This window comes from Moschus berezovskii, chromosome 2 (assembly GCF_049115385.1).
Source record: "Moschus berezovskii isolate FMDL1 chromosome 2, NW_MosBer_1.0, whole genome shotgun sequence".
In the NCBI taxonomy this organism is placed as follows: Eukaryota; Metazoa; Chordata; class Mammalia; order Artiodactyla; family Moschidae; genus Moschus; species Moschus berezovskii.
In genome coordinates, this window is record NC_142461.1 from 33,541,230 (window position 1) to 33,555,017 (window position 13,788).

The 13,788-nt window shown below is 38.3% G+C and overlaps 1 protein-coding gene across 1 annotated transcript in view; it reads left to right on the top strand.

Moving 5' to 3' along the window:
• The window catches only part of BARD1 (BRCA1 associated RING domain 1), a 74,469-nt gene that overhangs the window by 31,046 nt on the left and 29,635 nt on the right, over nt 1–13,788 (top strand). The window contains exons 4-5 of the mRNA XM_055398369.2: nt 1,355–2,316; nt 12,375–12,455. Of these exons, the coding sequence (XP_055254344.2) occupies nt 1,355–2,316; nt 12,375–12,455 (1,043 nt within the window). The remainder of the gene's footprint in view (nt 1–1,354; nt 2,317–12,374; nt 12,456–13,788) is intronic.

The window sequence follows — 13,788 nt, forward strand, 5'->3', positions numbered from 1 at the left end:
GTGTTTTTTCTCTAGGTGCCTCCAGTGCTATAAGCAAGAAACATATGATTTGTTTTTGTTACCTTCTTCTCCTTTATTCCTTTCATCACCAAATCCTGTAATCTTACCTCTTAAATATTTCTCGAATAATCCTACTTCTTTCTCTACTATCACCTCTCTAGGCTGTTACCTTCTACTTATATTACTACTTTGCCTCTTAACGATTATTCTTGCATCCATTCTTGTCCTCTTCCAACCTGTTCTCCCACACTCCAGCCAAGAGAGGATCTTTTAAAAACACAGATATAGTCATGTCACCTGATTGAAAGCACATTTTAGTGGTTTTCTTTTGCTCTTAGCATAAGTGTTGAAGTCTTTAACATTGCCAACAAGAATTTGCATTGTCTGATAGTTGACATATGTTCGTTTTTAGTACATAGAAATACAGTTGCAGTTGAACTTGGTATGTTGATTTTGTATTCTATGACCTTGAACAGTCACTTGTTTTATTAGTGATTTTTTAAGAGATTCTTTGGGATATTCTATATAGCCAATCAAGTTAGCTTTGAGCAGATATATTTTTATATCTTCTAATTCATGTGATTTTTATCTTTTTCTTAACCTTGGTGTGCTATCCAAGACTTTCAGTGTGATGTTGAATAGGAATGGTGAGAGTGGACATCTTTGCCTTGTCTTGATGACAGAAACAAGATAGGAGGAACAAAATAGTAGTCCAGCTTTTATTCATTAAGGATGGCACTAGTGGTGTGTAGTTTTGTAGATGTCCTTAGCAGGTTGAAGAAGTTTCCTTCTATCCCTAATGCTGAGCCTTTTTAAAAATAATGAATGGATACTGGATTTGGCCAGTGTATATATTTTTCTATATCTGTTGCGAAAAACCACCTGTTTTTCTTTTTAGTTTTATAGTGAACTATATTGATTAATTTTCAAAAGTCCTCTTTTAAAATTAAGCATCAGCTAATAAGTCTTTTTTTTCCTTGACTTTATTCCCTCCCCAGCTAATAAGTCTTAATTTTTTTGACTACTGTTTATTAATAAATCTCACCTGTTAATCTGTTTATTTAATATAGCTTTTCCCTGTGGCTATACAGCAGACTGTATGTTCTAATTATTTGTTTGTATATTTTGTCTTTCCCAGTGGAATATAAGTTTCTAGAACATGGTCTAAAATCAGGTAGGACTCTGTAAATATTTGTTGAATGAGGATATCTGCTTTCATAATGTAGGAAGGAAGGAAGAGGTACACAAATAAAAGGTGATACACCTTAGGAGAACTATCAACGCAGTTCTTTGGGAGCTCAAGATGAGAGAGATTAAGTTGATGTAACAAATTTCTTTTCCTTTTTCCTCTCAGATTTGAAAGAAGAAACATCTAGGAAAAGTTTATTTAATGATGCACACAATAAGAAGAATTCAATAAAAATGTGGTTTAGTCCTCGAAGTAAGAAAGTCAGATATACTGTGAATAAAATTTCAGTGCAAACCCGGCCTTCTGTGAAAAATGATGGAAATGCTCAGGAGAACTCCATGTACGAATTTGTCTCTATGAGCCCTCCGGTGGAGGTTTCTGAGGGGCCTAAGAAACCTTCCACAAAATCTAGAAAAAAACAGAAAAAGAAAACTTTAGCTGAAATCAACCAGAAATGGAATTTAGAGGCAGAAAAGGAAGATGGTGACCTTGACTCCAAAGAGGAAAGTAAGGAAAAGCTGGTATCCTTCTGTAGCCAACCATCTGTGATTGCTAACCTGGAGATAAATGGTGAAATAGACTTACTAGCAAGTGGGTCCGTAACAGAATCTGAATGTTTCGGGAGCTTGGCTGAAGTCTCTTTACCATTGGCTGAGCATATAGAGTCTCCAGAAATTGAGAGCAAGAATGAAGTAGTGACTCCTGAGAAGACAGTCTCTGCAAACTATCTTCCGTCCAAGAAATCCTTGCCATCAGGTCGTAATGGGAAGCGTGGGCGTCACAACAGAATTTCCAGTCCTGTTTCTAAGAGATGCAGAAGCAGCAGTCAGAACACTGGTGGAAACTCTGTTAAGCAAACAGTGCTCTCAGAAAACATGCCATTGCCTGGCTGTTCTTCACCACCTTCAAACGAACTTAAAGTTGGTGACACGTTAAGGAGGAGAAGCCGTACTATATTGGATGAATCCATTAGCCTTTCACCAAGTACACCGCCTTCTACACTGAACAGTCCAAGTTACAGACGAATGATGTGTAGTCCCTCAGCAACAAAGCTGTGGCCCATTAGCCTTACAGCTGTGAAGAGAAATCATCGAGGAGAGACTTTGCTCCATATTGCTTCAATTAAGGTAGGATGCTTTCTGTGAAATACAGCTTCACAATGAGACCCAGTATAAAATGGTTTCTTTGGAGTTTGTGAAAAATGACATGATTACTAGGCTAATTAACCTGACCATAGTGGTACTTGCTGTGAACCAGGGAAGCAAGAATTGATAGGGACTGGAACCCTACCTCAGAGCAGGGGCCCTGGGCCAGAGGAGCGTGACCTTGCAGGAGAAAGCCAGTATTTCCATATTTCAGCTTCAACTTTGCCAAGTGCTTTTGGTTTTTTCTGTTCCATAATGGTTTTGTTTGGGCTTCCCTCATAGCTCAGTTGGTTAAGAAATGCAGGAGACCCTGCTTCGATTCCTGGGTTGGGAAGATCCCCTGGAGAAGGGAAAGGCTACCCACTCCAGTATTCTGGCTTGGACAGTTCCATGGACTGTGTAGTCCATGGGGTCACAAAGAGTTGGACATGACTGAGCAACTTTCACTTTCAGTGGGTTGTTCAGTGTTCACCATTTTGTTTGCCCATTCTTTTCATGCTTTATGGATATAGACACAGCATTGCCAAGTTTACTGCTGGCAACATGTCTTTTACCCAGCTTCTGAGCTCAGGGCAATTCGAGAAGGCATGAGCTTCTGTACGTTTGACCCGCCTAGCGGGCCCGTGCAGAGTCCAGGAGGTTGCACTACATGGCCTGTGCATCCCTCCAGTGACTGAAAATTTGAGTGTCATGAAATACTCCTGTGGTTCACCACAGAGGGACTTCTCTGGGCCCCATAGCCAGCCTGTTCAATAGCCCATTCTTTGAGTTATGTCTGTTTATTGCCTCTATACCTCGGAAGTGGCAATATTTGTTTTTTGGAAGCTACCTCTTTTGCTGAGCATGAGGTACTTGCAGTGGTTACTCTTTGAAATTGACACAAGTGCTGGACATAGAGGGAGCACTTAGCGACACAGCTTTATAGACTTTGGTTTGTGAATTCATGCAGGTGTTATGAAATGATAATATAGGAAAGATTAGTACTGAATTAGGCTAGCTTTTGTGATCTTACAGTGAATTCACTGGGAACCAGGTCTTTTGCATCAGTAGAGAACTTTGGGAGGTCTGGAAAGAACCCCTTGAGACCCACGAGCAAGAAGGTGGTGAGCATCATAAAATGTTTGAGAGGAACATGGAGTAGGCCGAGTCCAGATATATTCTTTCTGTGTAGAAAGGGAAAAAAACAAAAATGAGTTTCTTCTAATGCTTTTCTTTTCTTGCTTATCTTCTAATAAATGATGAATGTAGAATGTTCTTTGTCTGGTTCCCGTGTAAGATGACTGTTTTCTAGGCAGTCCATATACTTTGAACAACTTGAATTTTTGGAGTTGGCTCTAGTTCCATTTTAGTCTGATTTTTGCAAGGTTTAAAAAAATCAGACTATTTTTTGTCTTCTTTGTTTTATTTATATGTGTGTGTGTGTGTGTGTCTGTGTGTGTGTATTACAGTAGGTATAACAGTATTAACATTATAGTGTTATTAATGCTTTATAGATATAAGTAGTTAGCATAGTAATCAATGTCTTCTGTTCATTTTTCTAGCTAGTACATGAATGTAGACTGCTTTAGTTTCTACATTCTGCTTTCTGGGAATTATTTTCTGAGCACCCTTAAGCATCCACTTACTTTGGTAGAGAATTTTTCTTTCAATCATAGGAATCATTTATCTTTATTAGTGGGGATCTCTAGGACCTAGAGTCCAGGCCGTGGTTTGGCAAAGTCTTTATTAAAGGAGAAATTAAGTGAATATTTTCAGCTCTGTAGTAATATGGTCTTAACTATTCAACTCTATTTTAGTGCCAGAGTAGTCATAGACAATATTGTAAACCAGTAAATCTCTGCACACAAAACCAGGTGTTGAGCCTTCAGGCCATAGTTTTATCTATGCTCAGCATGGCCATGGAAAAAAGCCCAGGGGAATCTTAAGGCAGGAAAATATGGTGGCATGATGCTGTCTTGGTGAATTTTCTCCATTGATAGTGTTCACAATTGCTTCAATGCAAGTTTTGTCATATTTTCATTTTACTTAAAAATTGTAATGCCAGAACTAGAATTTTGATTCTAACTTATCAGATACTGTTTTGTAACTCACTGGCAGATTCTGATACAATACCTTTAAGAAAGTTATTTAACAGTAATGTTCTTTGAAAAGTTGTTTGTAAGTAGAGTGTATGCTTACCATCTCAGCTTGATTTTAATAGTCTAAACAAATACTTGAAGAAAAATCGAAGAATTTATCAGTATATTTATCTTTTTATAAATAGTATTCATTTCACTTACTATCTTGATTTTTTTTTTTTGTTTGCAACCCAGAATGAATAATCTGTGCATACTTGAAAACCAATTGCTATAGTTCTGCTGTCTTGTTTATGCTTTCTATCCACCTACTTCAGAAAAGGATTTGAGGTGACTCTAAAGTTAAAACTACAGTTGACCTTTGAACAAGGCAGGGGTTAGGAGGGCTGACCTCCACACAGTCAAAATCCACATATAGCTTTGGACTCTTTAAAAAGTTAATAGCCATCTATTGACTCAAAGCCCTTAACAGTAATATAAACAGTCAGTGAATACATATTTTCTATATTATAACTATTATATACTGTATTCTTACAATAAAGGAAGCTAGAAGTGAAAGTTGCTCAGATGTGTCTGACTCTTTGTGACCCTATGGACTAAAACAGAAAATGGAATTCTCCAGGCCAGAATACTGGAGTGGTTAGCCATTCCCTTCTTCAGGGCATCTTCCCAACCCAAGGATCGAACCCAGGTCTCCCGCATTGCAGGTGGACTCTTAACCAGCTGAACCACAGGAGAGTCCCAAGGAAGCTAGAGATAAGTGTTAATTAAGAAAATCATAAGGAAAACATTTATGATACTGTATTGCTTTTATATAATACAAAATAACATTAGTTTATGTTGTCTGTTTATGAGATGAATAGTCAGTACATACATCAGTGCTATCTCGTACTTTATAAAATAGTTTACTTGGTATATGCAGTACTAACACTAGACATAAAAATGAAAAGATATTGTGAAAAAAGAAATTCATATTTATTAACAGGTATTGATAGTGAAGTAGCAGTGTGATTGCTTTATGGTAGACTAGTGTAATTGATACAGTTGCATCACTGTAGTCTAGCCTATACTCTGTAAGTGAATCATAAGATTTTTATGGCCCACAGTGTCATACTCATAATAACACTACTGGAAATATTGTTATATTAAAAAAAAAAAATGACTTACCTGTGATGATAGATTGATGTGCAGTTTCTCCAGTTGCAAGAGAGAGGCATACTGTACAGAGAGGCATCTTGAATGGTAGTGTAGTTCTTTGAGAGCAAAGTTATAAAAGTGTGAGAATACTAATGCATTATTAATTTAATTTAAATATCACCATAGATCAGGGTAAGGATCAACTGTTATATACATATATTTTATGCATTCATGACATACTTAACTTTTCTTAATTTTTTCCGACAGTTCTATGCTACCTGGTGTGTCTGCAAGTTCTTTCAAAATGTCACAAACTTTGAAAAATTTTCCAGTATATTTATTGAAAAAAAATGTGTGTTTAAGTGGACCCATGCAATTCAAATCTGTTTTATTCAAGGGTCAGCCATACTATAACATGGAACAAAGAGCAGGGAAAAGGAAAGAGTTACAGCAGCCGAGTGATGAATACAGATCTGATGACATTGCAGGTCGACAGAACAGAGGAAGTTTTTTGCTATCAGATAGATTTTGTTGTTGTTGTTATTATTTTCTCCAGAAACATCTTGTAAACGTGCAGTGCCCACATTTTCCTTGTTTCCCTCAGATCCCAAGTGTGCACTGTTGCACTGTGTACACCTGGTGCATGTGCTGAGGTCTGAGAATCCCACAGTAGTTCTGCTCTTCTATTGGGCTGGTTAGCATCCCTGGCTTCAGTGATGGCTTTATAGAAGGACCTTTGAGCTTGGCCACGTCATTACTAAAATTCTTTAATATCTTGCCCCATACCTACTTCCAGGTATCTTTGTTGGCCATAGCTATCACCCTAGTGGAAGTTACTTGTGTTTTTTTGCCCTAGCCACTTGAAATAGTTTCCTGTTGCTGTCATAGCTAGAAACCACAAATTTAGTGAGTTAAACAAGGCAAATTAATATTCTTACAGCTTTCTAGGTCAGAGTCTGGTGTGAGTCTCACCAGACTATAATCAGTTCATTGGCAGTGTTATTTTCTGGAGGCATTAAGAGAGAACCCATTTCCTTGCTTATTTGGGTTATTCGCAGGAACTGTATACTTTCTTGTGGTTGTAGGACTGAGATCCTGTTTTCTTGCTGGCTTATAGCTAAGAGCTGTTTTCAGGTTCTAGAGACTCACATTCCTGGGTATGTGGCCCTTTTCCTCTATCTTCAAGCTGGCAACAACAGTACCTAATTGATAAAAGGAGAAATTTTAGGTACCTGGTTAGTTCATTTATGTGTAAAAACTTAACCGTTTTGGGTGTTGTTGTGTGTATATACTCAGTCATGTCCTACTCTTTGTGATCCCATGGACAGTAGCCCACCAGGCTTCTCTGTCCATGGGATTCTCCAGGTAAAATTACTGGAGTGGTTTGCCATCTCCTACTCCAGGGAATTTTTTCGACCCAAGTATTGAACCCACATCTCTTGCATCTATTGCGTTGGCAGGCAGTTTCTTTACAACTCGTGCCACCTTGGGTAGGTCATTATTATTGTACTAAACTGTACTGTTCTGTACTATTTTTATACAGATATTTATTCTAAAGAGCTTACCTTTATAAGAAAAAAGTTTTGTGTGTGAGTGTATTTGTTTTTGAAAAGTTAACTTATATTGATGCCATATGCATGAATATGTGAAGAACATTTCATTAGAATGAAAGGTTAGCAATAAGAAGATTCAATGTGACACATGTTCCCTTTAAGGTATTATTTGAAAACATCAAGTCTGTTTAAAAATTTTTATAAGCCTTGGTAAATACTGTTTCCTCTGATTTTTCCTCCTCCTGTGGTTTAAGAGAATCTCAATTATTCTTGTAAGTTGAGAGAAGCCTAGAAGTGAGTTCTTATTACTCAGAAAATATTCTGTTTGAGAGTATTTCTGTTTGAAAGTAATTTCAAGAAATCAGAAGGAGAAGTTAATTTATTTCCTGGAAACTAGGTATTGGTTCAAGCTTACCCCATTACTGTGGACACATCATTTATGTGTATGACATTGTATCTACATAAAGGAGAAGGAGAAAACATGACAAACTTTTCAAAACTAGGGAGGAAAAAACAGACTGAGTATAAAAAACAAGCAATATGCATATCAGCTATACAATTCAGGGTTCAGTTCAGTTCATTTGCTCAGTCGTGTCCGACTCTTTGCGACCTCATGAACCATGGCACGCCAGGCCTCCCTGTCCATCACCAATTCCCGGAGTTCACTCAAACTCATGTCCATTGAGTTGGTGATACCATCCAACCATCTCATCCTGTTGTCCCCTTCTCCTCCTGCCCTCAACCTTTGCCAGCATCAGAGTCTTTTCAGATGAGTCAGCTCTTTGCATCAGGTGGCCAAAGATTTGGAGTTTCAGCTTCAACATCAGACTTTCCAGTGAACACCCAGGACTGATCTCCTTTAGGATGTACTGGTTGGATCTCCTTGCAGTCCAAGGGACTCTCAAGAGTCTTCTCCAGCACCACAGTTCAAAGGCATCAATTGTTTGGTGCTCAGCTTTCCTTATAGTCTGAATCTCACATCCATATGTGACCACTGGAAAAACCATAGCTTTGACTAGACAGACCTTTGTTGACAAAGTAATGTCTCTGCTTTTTAATATGCTGTCTAGTTTGGTCATTTTCCTTCCGAGGAGTGAGTATCTTTTAATTTCATGGCTGCAATCACCATCTGCAGTGATTTTGCAGCCCCCCAAAATAAAGTCAGCCCTGTTTCCACTGTTGTTCCATCTACTTGCCATAAAGTGATGGAACTGGATGCCATGATATTAGTTTTCTGAATGTTGAGCTTTAAGCCAACCTTTTCACTCTCCTCTTTCACTTTCATCAAGAGGCTCTTTAGTTCTTCTTCACTTTCTGCCATAAGGGTCGTGTCATCTACATATCTGAGGTTATTGATATTTTTCCTGTACTCTGCATATAAGTTAAATAAGCAGGGTGACAATATACAGCCTTGACGTACTCCTTTTCGTATTTGGAACCAGTCTATTGTTCCATGTCCAGTTCTAACTGTTGCTTCCTGACCTGCTTATAGGTTTCTCAAGAGGCAGGTCAGGTGGTCCGGTATTTCCCATCTCTTTCAGAATTTTCCACAGTTTTTGTGATCCACATAGTCAAAGGCTTTATAGAGTCAATAAAGCAGAAATAGATGTTTTTCTGTAACTCTCTTGCTTTTTTGATGATCCAGCAGATGTTGGCAATTTGATCTCTGGTTCCTCTGTCTTTTCTAAAACCAGCTTGAACATCTGGAAGTTCATGGTTCATGTATTGCTGAAGCCTGGCTTGGAGAATTTTGAGCATTCCTTTACTAGCGTATGAGATGAGTGCAGTTGTGTGGTAGTTGGAGCATTCTTTGGCATTGCTTTTCTTTGGGATTGGAATGCAAACTGACCTCTTCCAGTCCTGTGGCCACTGCTGAGTTTTCCGAATGTGCTGGCATATGGAATGCAGCACTTTCACAGCATCATCTTTTAGAATTTGAAATAGCTCAACTGGAATTCCATCACCTCCACTAGCTTTGTTTGTACATTTCAGGGTAGTCTAGGGGTAAAATGTTAACAGAAGACACCTTTGATAATATGAAGAGGTGACTTGAAAAATACTACCACCAGCTAGCAACTTTAGAAGAGATTCTGCTTTTAGTTTCCAAATTGTCACTCTAATTGTCTATGTGACTTTCATATGACTCTTCCATTACACAGTTGTGTTTATATTATTTTATAGGCTTCTTTAATATGTTTTTGTGATTGCTGTGTAGAATTAGATTCAGGGCATTTTTGAGAAGGTTTTTGTGTATTTTTTTTTTTTTTGTATACTTTCATTTTGAAGGTTGGGAATGTTGTGGTTCTGGCAGTTCATCTGCCCCAGTATTCATGGGATTGTTTAAAAAAAATCTAATTTGTATCTTGACAGATGTTCCTGAGTTCATTTGGAACTGACTTAAACATAGTGCAAAAGTAACTAAGTGTACGCTAACTTTCACCAGAGATGTAGAATTGCTCCTCTGAGGAACTATGGGAAATATTTTTTATTGGACATTGCGCAACTGATTTGAAGCATATAGAGTGCTTGCTCTTAGGCTCATTGAATATTTCAGGTCTTTTTGGTAATTTAGGAACTTAAAAATATATATTGCATGAAGATATTTTTTTTCTTTTTTAGAAAACTGAGTAAGCTACCATCTTAAGATTTGCTGTATTTGAGAGGTAGTCTGAAAACAGCCCAGTAAAAGCAAATGCTAAAGCTGAAGCTCCAATACTTTGGCCATCTCATGCGACGAGTTGACTCACTGGAAAAGAGTCTGATGCTAGGAGGGATTGGGGGCGGGAGGAGATGGGGACGACAGAGAATGAAATGGCTGGATGGCATCACTGACTCGATGGACATGAGTTTGAGTGAACTCCGGGAGTTGGTGATGGACAGGGAGGCCTCGTGTGCTGTGATTCATGGGGTCGCAAAGAGTCGGGACACGACTGAGTGACTGAACTGAACTGAAAAGCAAATGTTACTGTCTTGAGGGGATTTAGTGACTTCTACATTTTCCAACCAATACAGAATAGCTTATTTCATAGGAGTTGGCGCTGCTTGTTGTAAGAGAGAGATTTCCTTCTCCCTGAAGAAGCTCTTCTCAAAACACAACATTGGTGTATGTAAGTTTTATCACATATAACTTTTAATTATTCTACATTTCAGAGTAAGCTGTCAGTTTTTTTTTTTTTTTTTTTCTGGTGAAAATAAGCCTTGCCTTTGCCTGAAAAATAACTTTGAGAAAATAAGGTGAATATGATCACTCACACTCACCTAGAGCCAGACGTCCTGGAATGTGAAGTCAAGTAGGCCTTAGGAAGCATCACTACGAACAAAGCTAATGGAGGTGATGGAATTCCAGTTGAGCTATTTCAAATCCTAAAAGATGACGCTGTGAAAGTGCTGTACTCAATATGCCAGCAAATTTGAAAAACTCAGCAGTGGCTGCAGGACTGGAAAATGTCAATTTGCATTCCAATCCCAAAGAAAGGCAATGCCAAAGAATGCTCAAACTACCGCACAGTTGTGCTCATCTCACATGCTAGTAATGGAATGCTTAAAATTCTCCAAGCCAGGCTTCAGCAATACGTGAATCTTGAACTTCCAGATGTTCAAGCTGGTTTTAGACAAGGCAGAGGAACCAGAGATCAAATTGCCAACATCCGCTGGATTATGGAGAAAGCAAGAGAGTTCCAGAAAAACATCTATTTCTGCTTCATTGACTATGCCAAAGTCTTTGACTGTGTGGATCACAATAAACTGGAAAATTCTGAAAGAGATGGGAATACCAGACCACCTGACCTGCCTCTTCAGGAACCTATATGCAGGTCAGGAAGCAACAGTTAGAACTGGACATGGAACAACAGATTGGTTCCCAAAAGGAAAAGGAGTACGTCAAGGTTGTATATTGTCATCCTGCTTATTTAACTTATATGCAGAGTACATCATGAGAAACGCTGTGCTGGAGGAAGCACAAGCTGGAATCAAGATTGCCAGGAAAAATATCAGTAACCTCAGATATGCAGATGACACCACCCTTATGGCAGAAAGTGAAGAGGAACTAAAAAGCCTGTTGATGAAAGTGAAAGAGGAGAGTGGAAAAGTTGGCTTAAAGCTCAACATTCAGAAAACTAAGATCATGGCATCTGGTTTCATCACTTCATGGCAAATAAATGGAGAAACAGTGGAAACAGTGGCTGACTTTATTTTGGGGGGCTGCAAAATCACTGCAGATGGTGATTGCAGCCATGAATTTAAAAGATGTTTATTCCTTGGAAGGAAAGTTATGACTAACCTAGATAGCATATTAAAAAGCAGAGACATTACTTTGCCAGCAAAGGTCCGTCTAGTCAAAACTGTGGTTTTTTCCTGGAGTTATGTATGGTTGTGAGAGTTGGACTATAAAGAAAGCTGAGCGCCGAAGAATTGATGCTTTTGAACTGTGGTGTTGGAGACGACTCTTGAGAGTCCCTTGGACTGCCAGGAGATCCAACCAGTCCATCCTAAAGGAGATCAGTCCTGGGTGTTCATTGGAAGGACTGATGCTAAAGCTGAAACTCCAATACTTTGGCCACCTGATTCAAAGAGCTGACTTTTTTGAAAAGATCCTGATGCTGGGAAAGATTGAAGGCAGGAGGAAAAGGGGATGACAGAGGATGAGATGGTTGGATGGCATCACCGACTCAATGGATATCGGTTTGCATGGACTCTGGGGTTTAGTGATCTACAGGGAGGCCTGGCGTACTGTAGTTCATGGGGTCACATAGAGTCAGACACGACTGAGTGACTGAACTGAGCTGAAACTAAATTAATGTCTTGAGAATAAGACGTTATTATCTACCAATAAGACAGCAGTTTTGGGTTTAACATTGGCTTCACCAAGATGCCCTCTTGGCTTTAATTTTATTTTAAATGATAATCAGAAACCATTTTCTTGTATGCTCCAGAAGGATGATTTTCACGAAAGAAATGGTGACTTTAAAAACTTCATTGTGATCAGATGAACTTTGGCTACTGTTCTTGGTGTTTTGACATGAATTTTGATACAGGTTGCTAGTAGCAGAGATATTGGTCTCTGTTCAGAGATGGACTACATGGTTTTGAGTTGGTATCTCAGAACAATCCATGCATGAGTAACTTATTGTATTGACTCGTGAGCAATGGGCATAGAGCAGATTTAAATTTTATCTTGAGGAAGACAAAAATCTTAAAGAAGAAACACAAAATCATGGTTTTTTTTTCTTTTTTCTTTATTTGATGGTTTTTAATTTCTTTCTCATTGTTTTACTAGGGCGACATCCCTTCTGTTGAATACCTCTTACAAAGTGGAAGCGACCCAAATGTTAAAGACCATGCTGGATGGACACCGTTGGTAGTTTTCTTTGTTTTTTATTATCTTTCTTTTTATGGTTTATAGTTATTATAGTTATGTAGTCTATATATCCCCCTCTGCCATATATATAGTCTTTTTTTAATCTGAAGAACTCATATTTTAAATAAGGTTAACATCATGTTTCATCTAGCTTTTCAGTTGTGACAGGTGAAAACTTGCCTACCTTTTGACTGACTACATCTAGATTTAAGAATCTGGTTCACTATATTGCTGAATTTACCACATGGATGGAAAGCGAAGTGCTACAACAGACATCAGGCTCTATTCTGCAGCACTTCATGTCATTGGAACCACAGTTTTCGGGAAAAAGAAGTCAAGAACTGGATATAGGAATGTAGCACATGGCAGTGGTTGTTACTGAGGATCTGTCTTGGCCTCACTTATACCCTGTCCAGTTACAGACACACAGAGGAAATGTTTGCTCACATTAAATAATTTTTAAAGTCTTTGCTTTTTATTGCTAAAAATACAATGTGAAGAGCAATCTGGAAAAAGAATGGCACAAGTACATGAAACAAGTGCTATATGGACCATTAGGACAGTTAGCATGTGGTTCGAATACAACCATAGACTATCAAAGATGAGATGGATACCCTTATTCTGTGAACTGTAAATATGAAGAAATGGAGAGATTCTCATTAGACCAGGTGCATAAAAGGTTTTAAACTTATCTATAATGACTTCTCCCTGAAATTTTTTAAGTTGGGAGTGTTTATTCTGGTTTAGAGTCACTTTGTTTTTTGGACTCCACACATAGTCTGGCTAACTTTTTCAAAGAAAGGTTAATTTTTCTTTTAAGCAACTGAGGCAAACTTTAATAAAAATTGGTGAATGATTTAGGCGACATGAGACCTAATTTGGAGTCCTTTCTCTTATAAATAGACCTACTAGCATTCAGTGTGGTATTTTGCCTATTAAGATTTGAAGCTATGTACTTAAAAGGCATGGCATGCCAGAGGTTTCTGAGAATACAACACAGTAGCATTGTTAGCAGATCATTAAACATAGGGAAGATTTGCAGTGTGAAGCATCTTTGAACATTGCACCATTACCAGTTATGTCATTCATTATGTTCCTTCTGAGCACCTCCTCTGTGTTATATCTTTTTAAACTGACACCAGCCGTACAATATTTGTAGCTTCCGCAACTAGAGAGGCTTGTCTCATCAATTCTCATTCTAGGATATTCACTTTGCTGGGTGCTTACATATATATGTGCCACTTAGCTTGTGGCTAAGCACTTGATTTAGTGAATACTATTCAGCCTTGAAGGATTTCAGATTTTATGCATGAACTGGTTTTGAAATATTTTC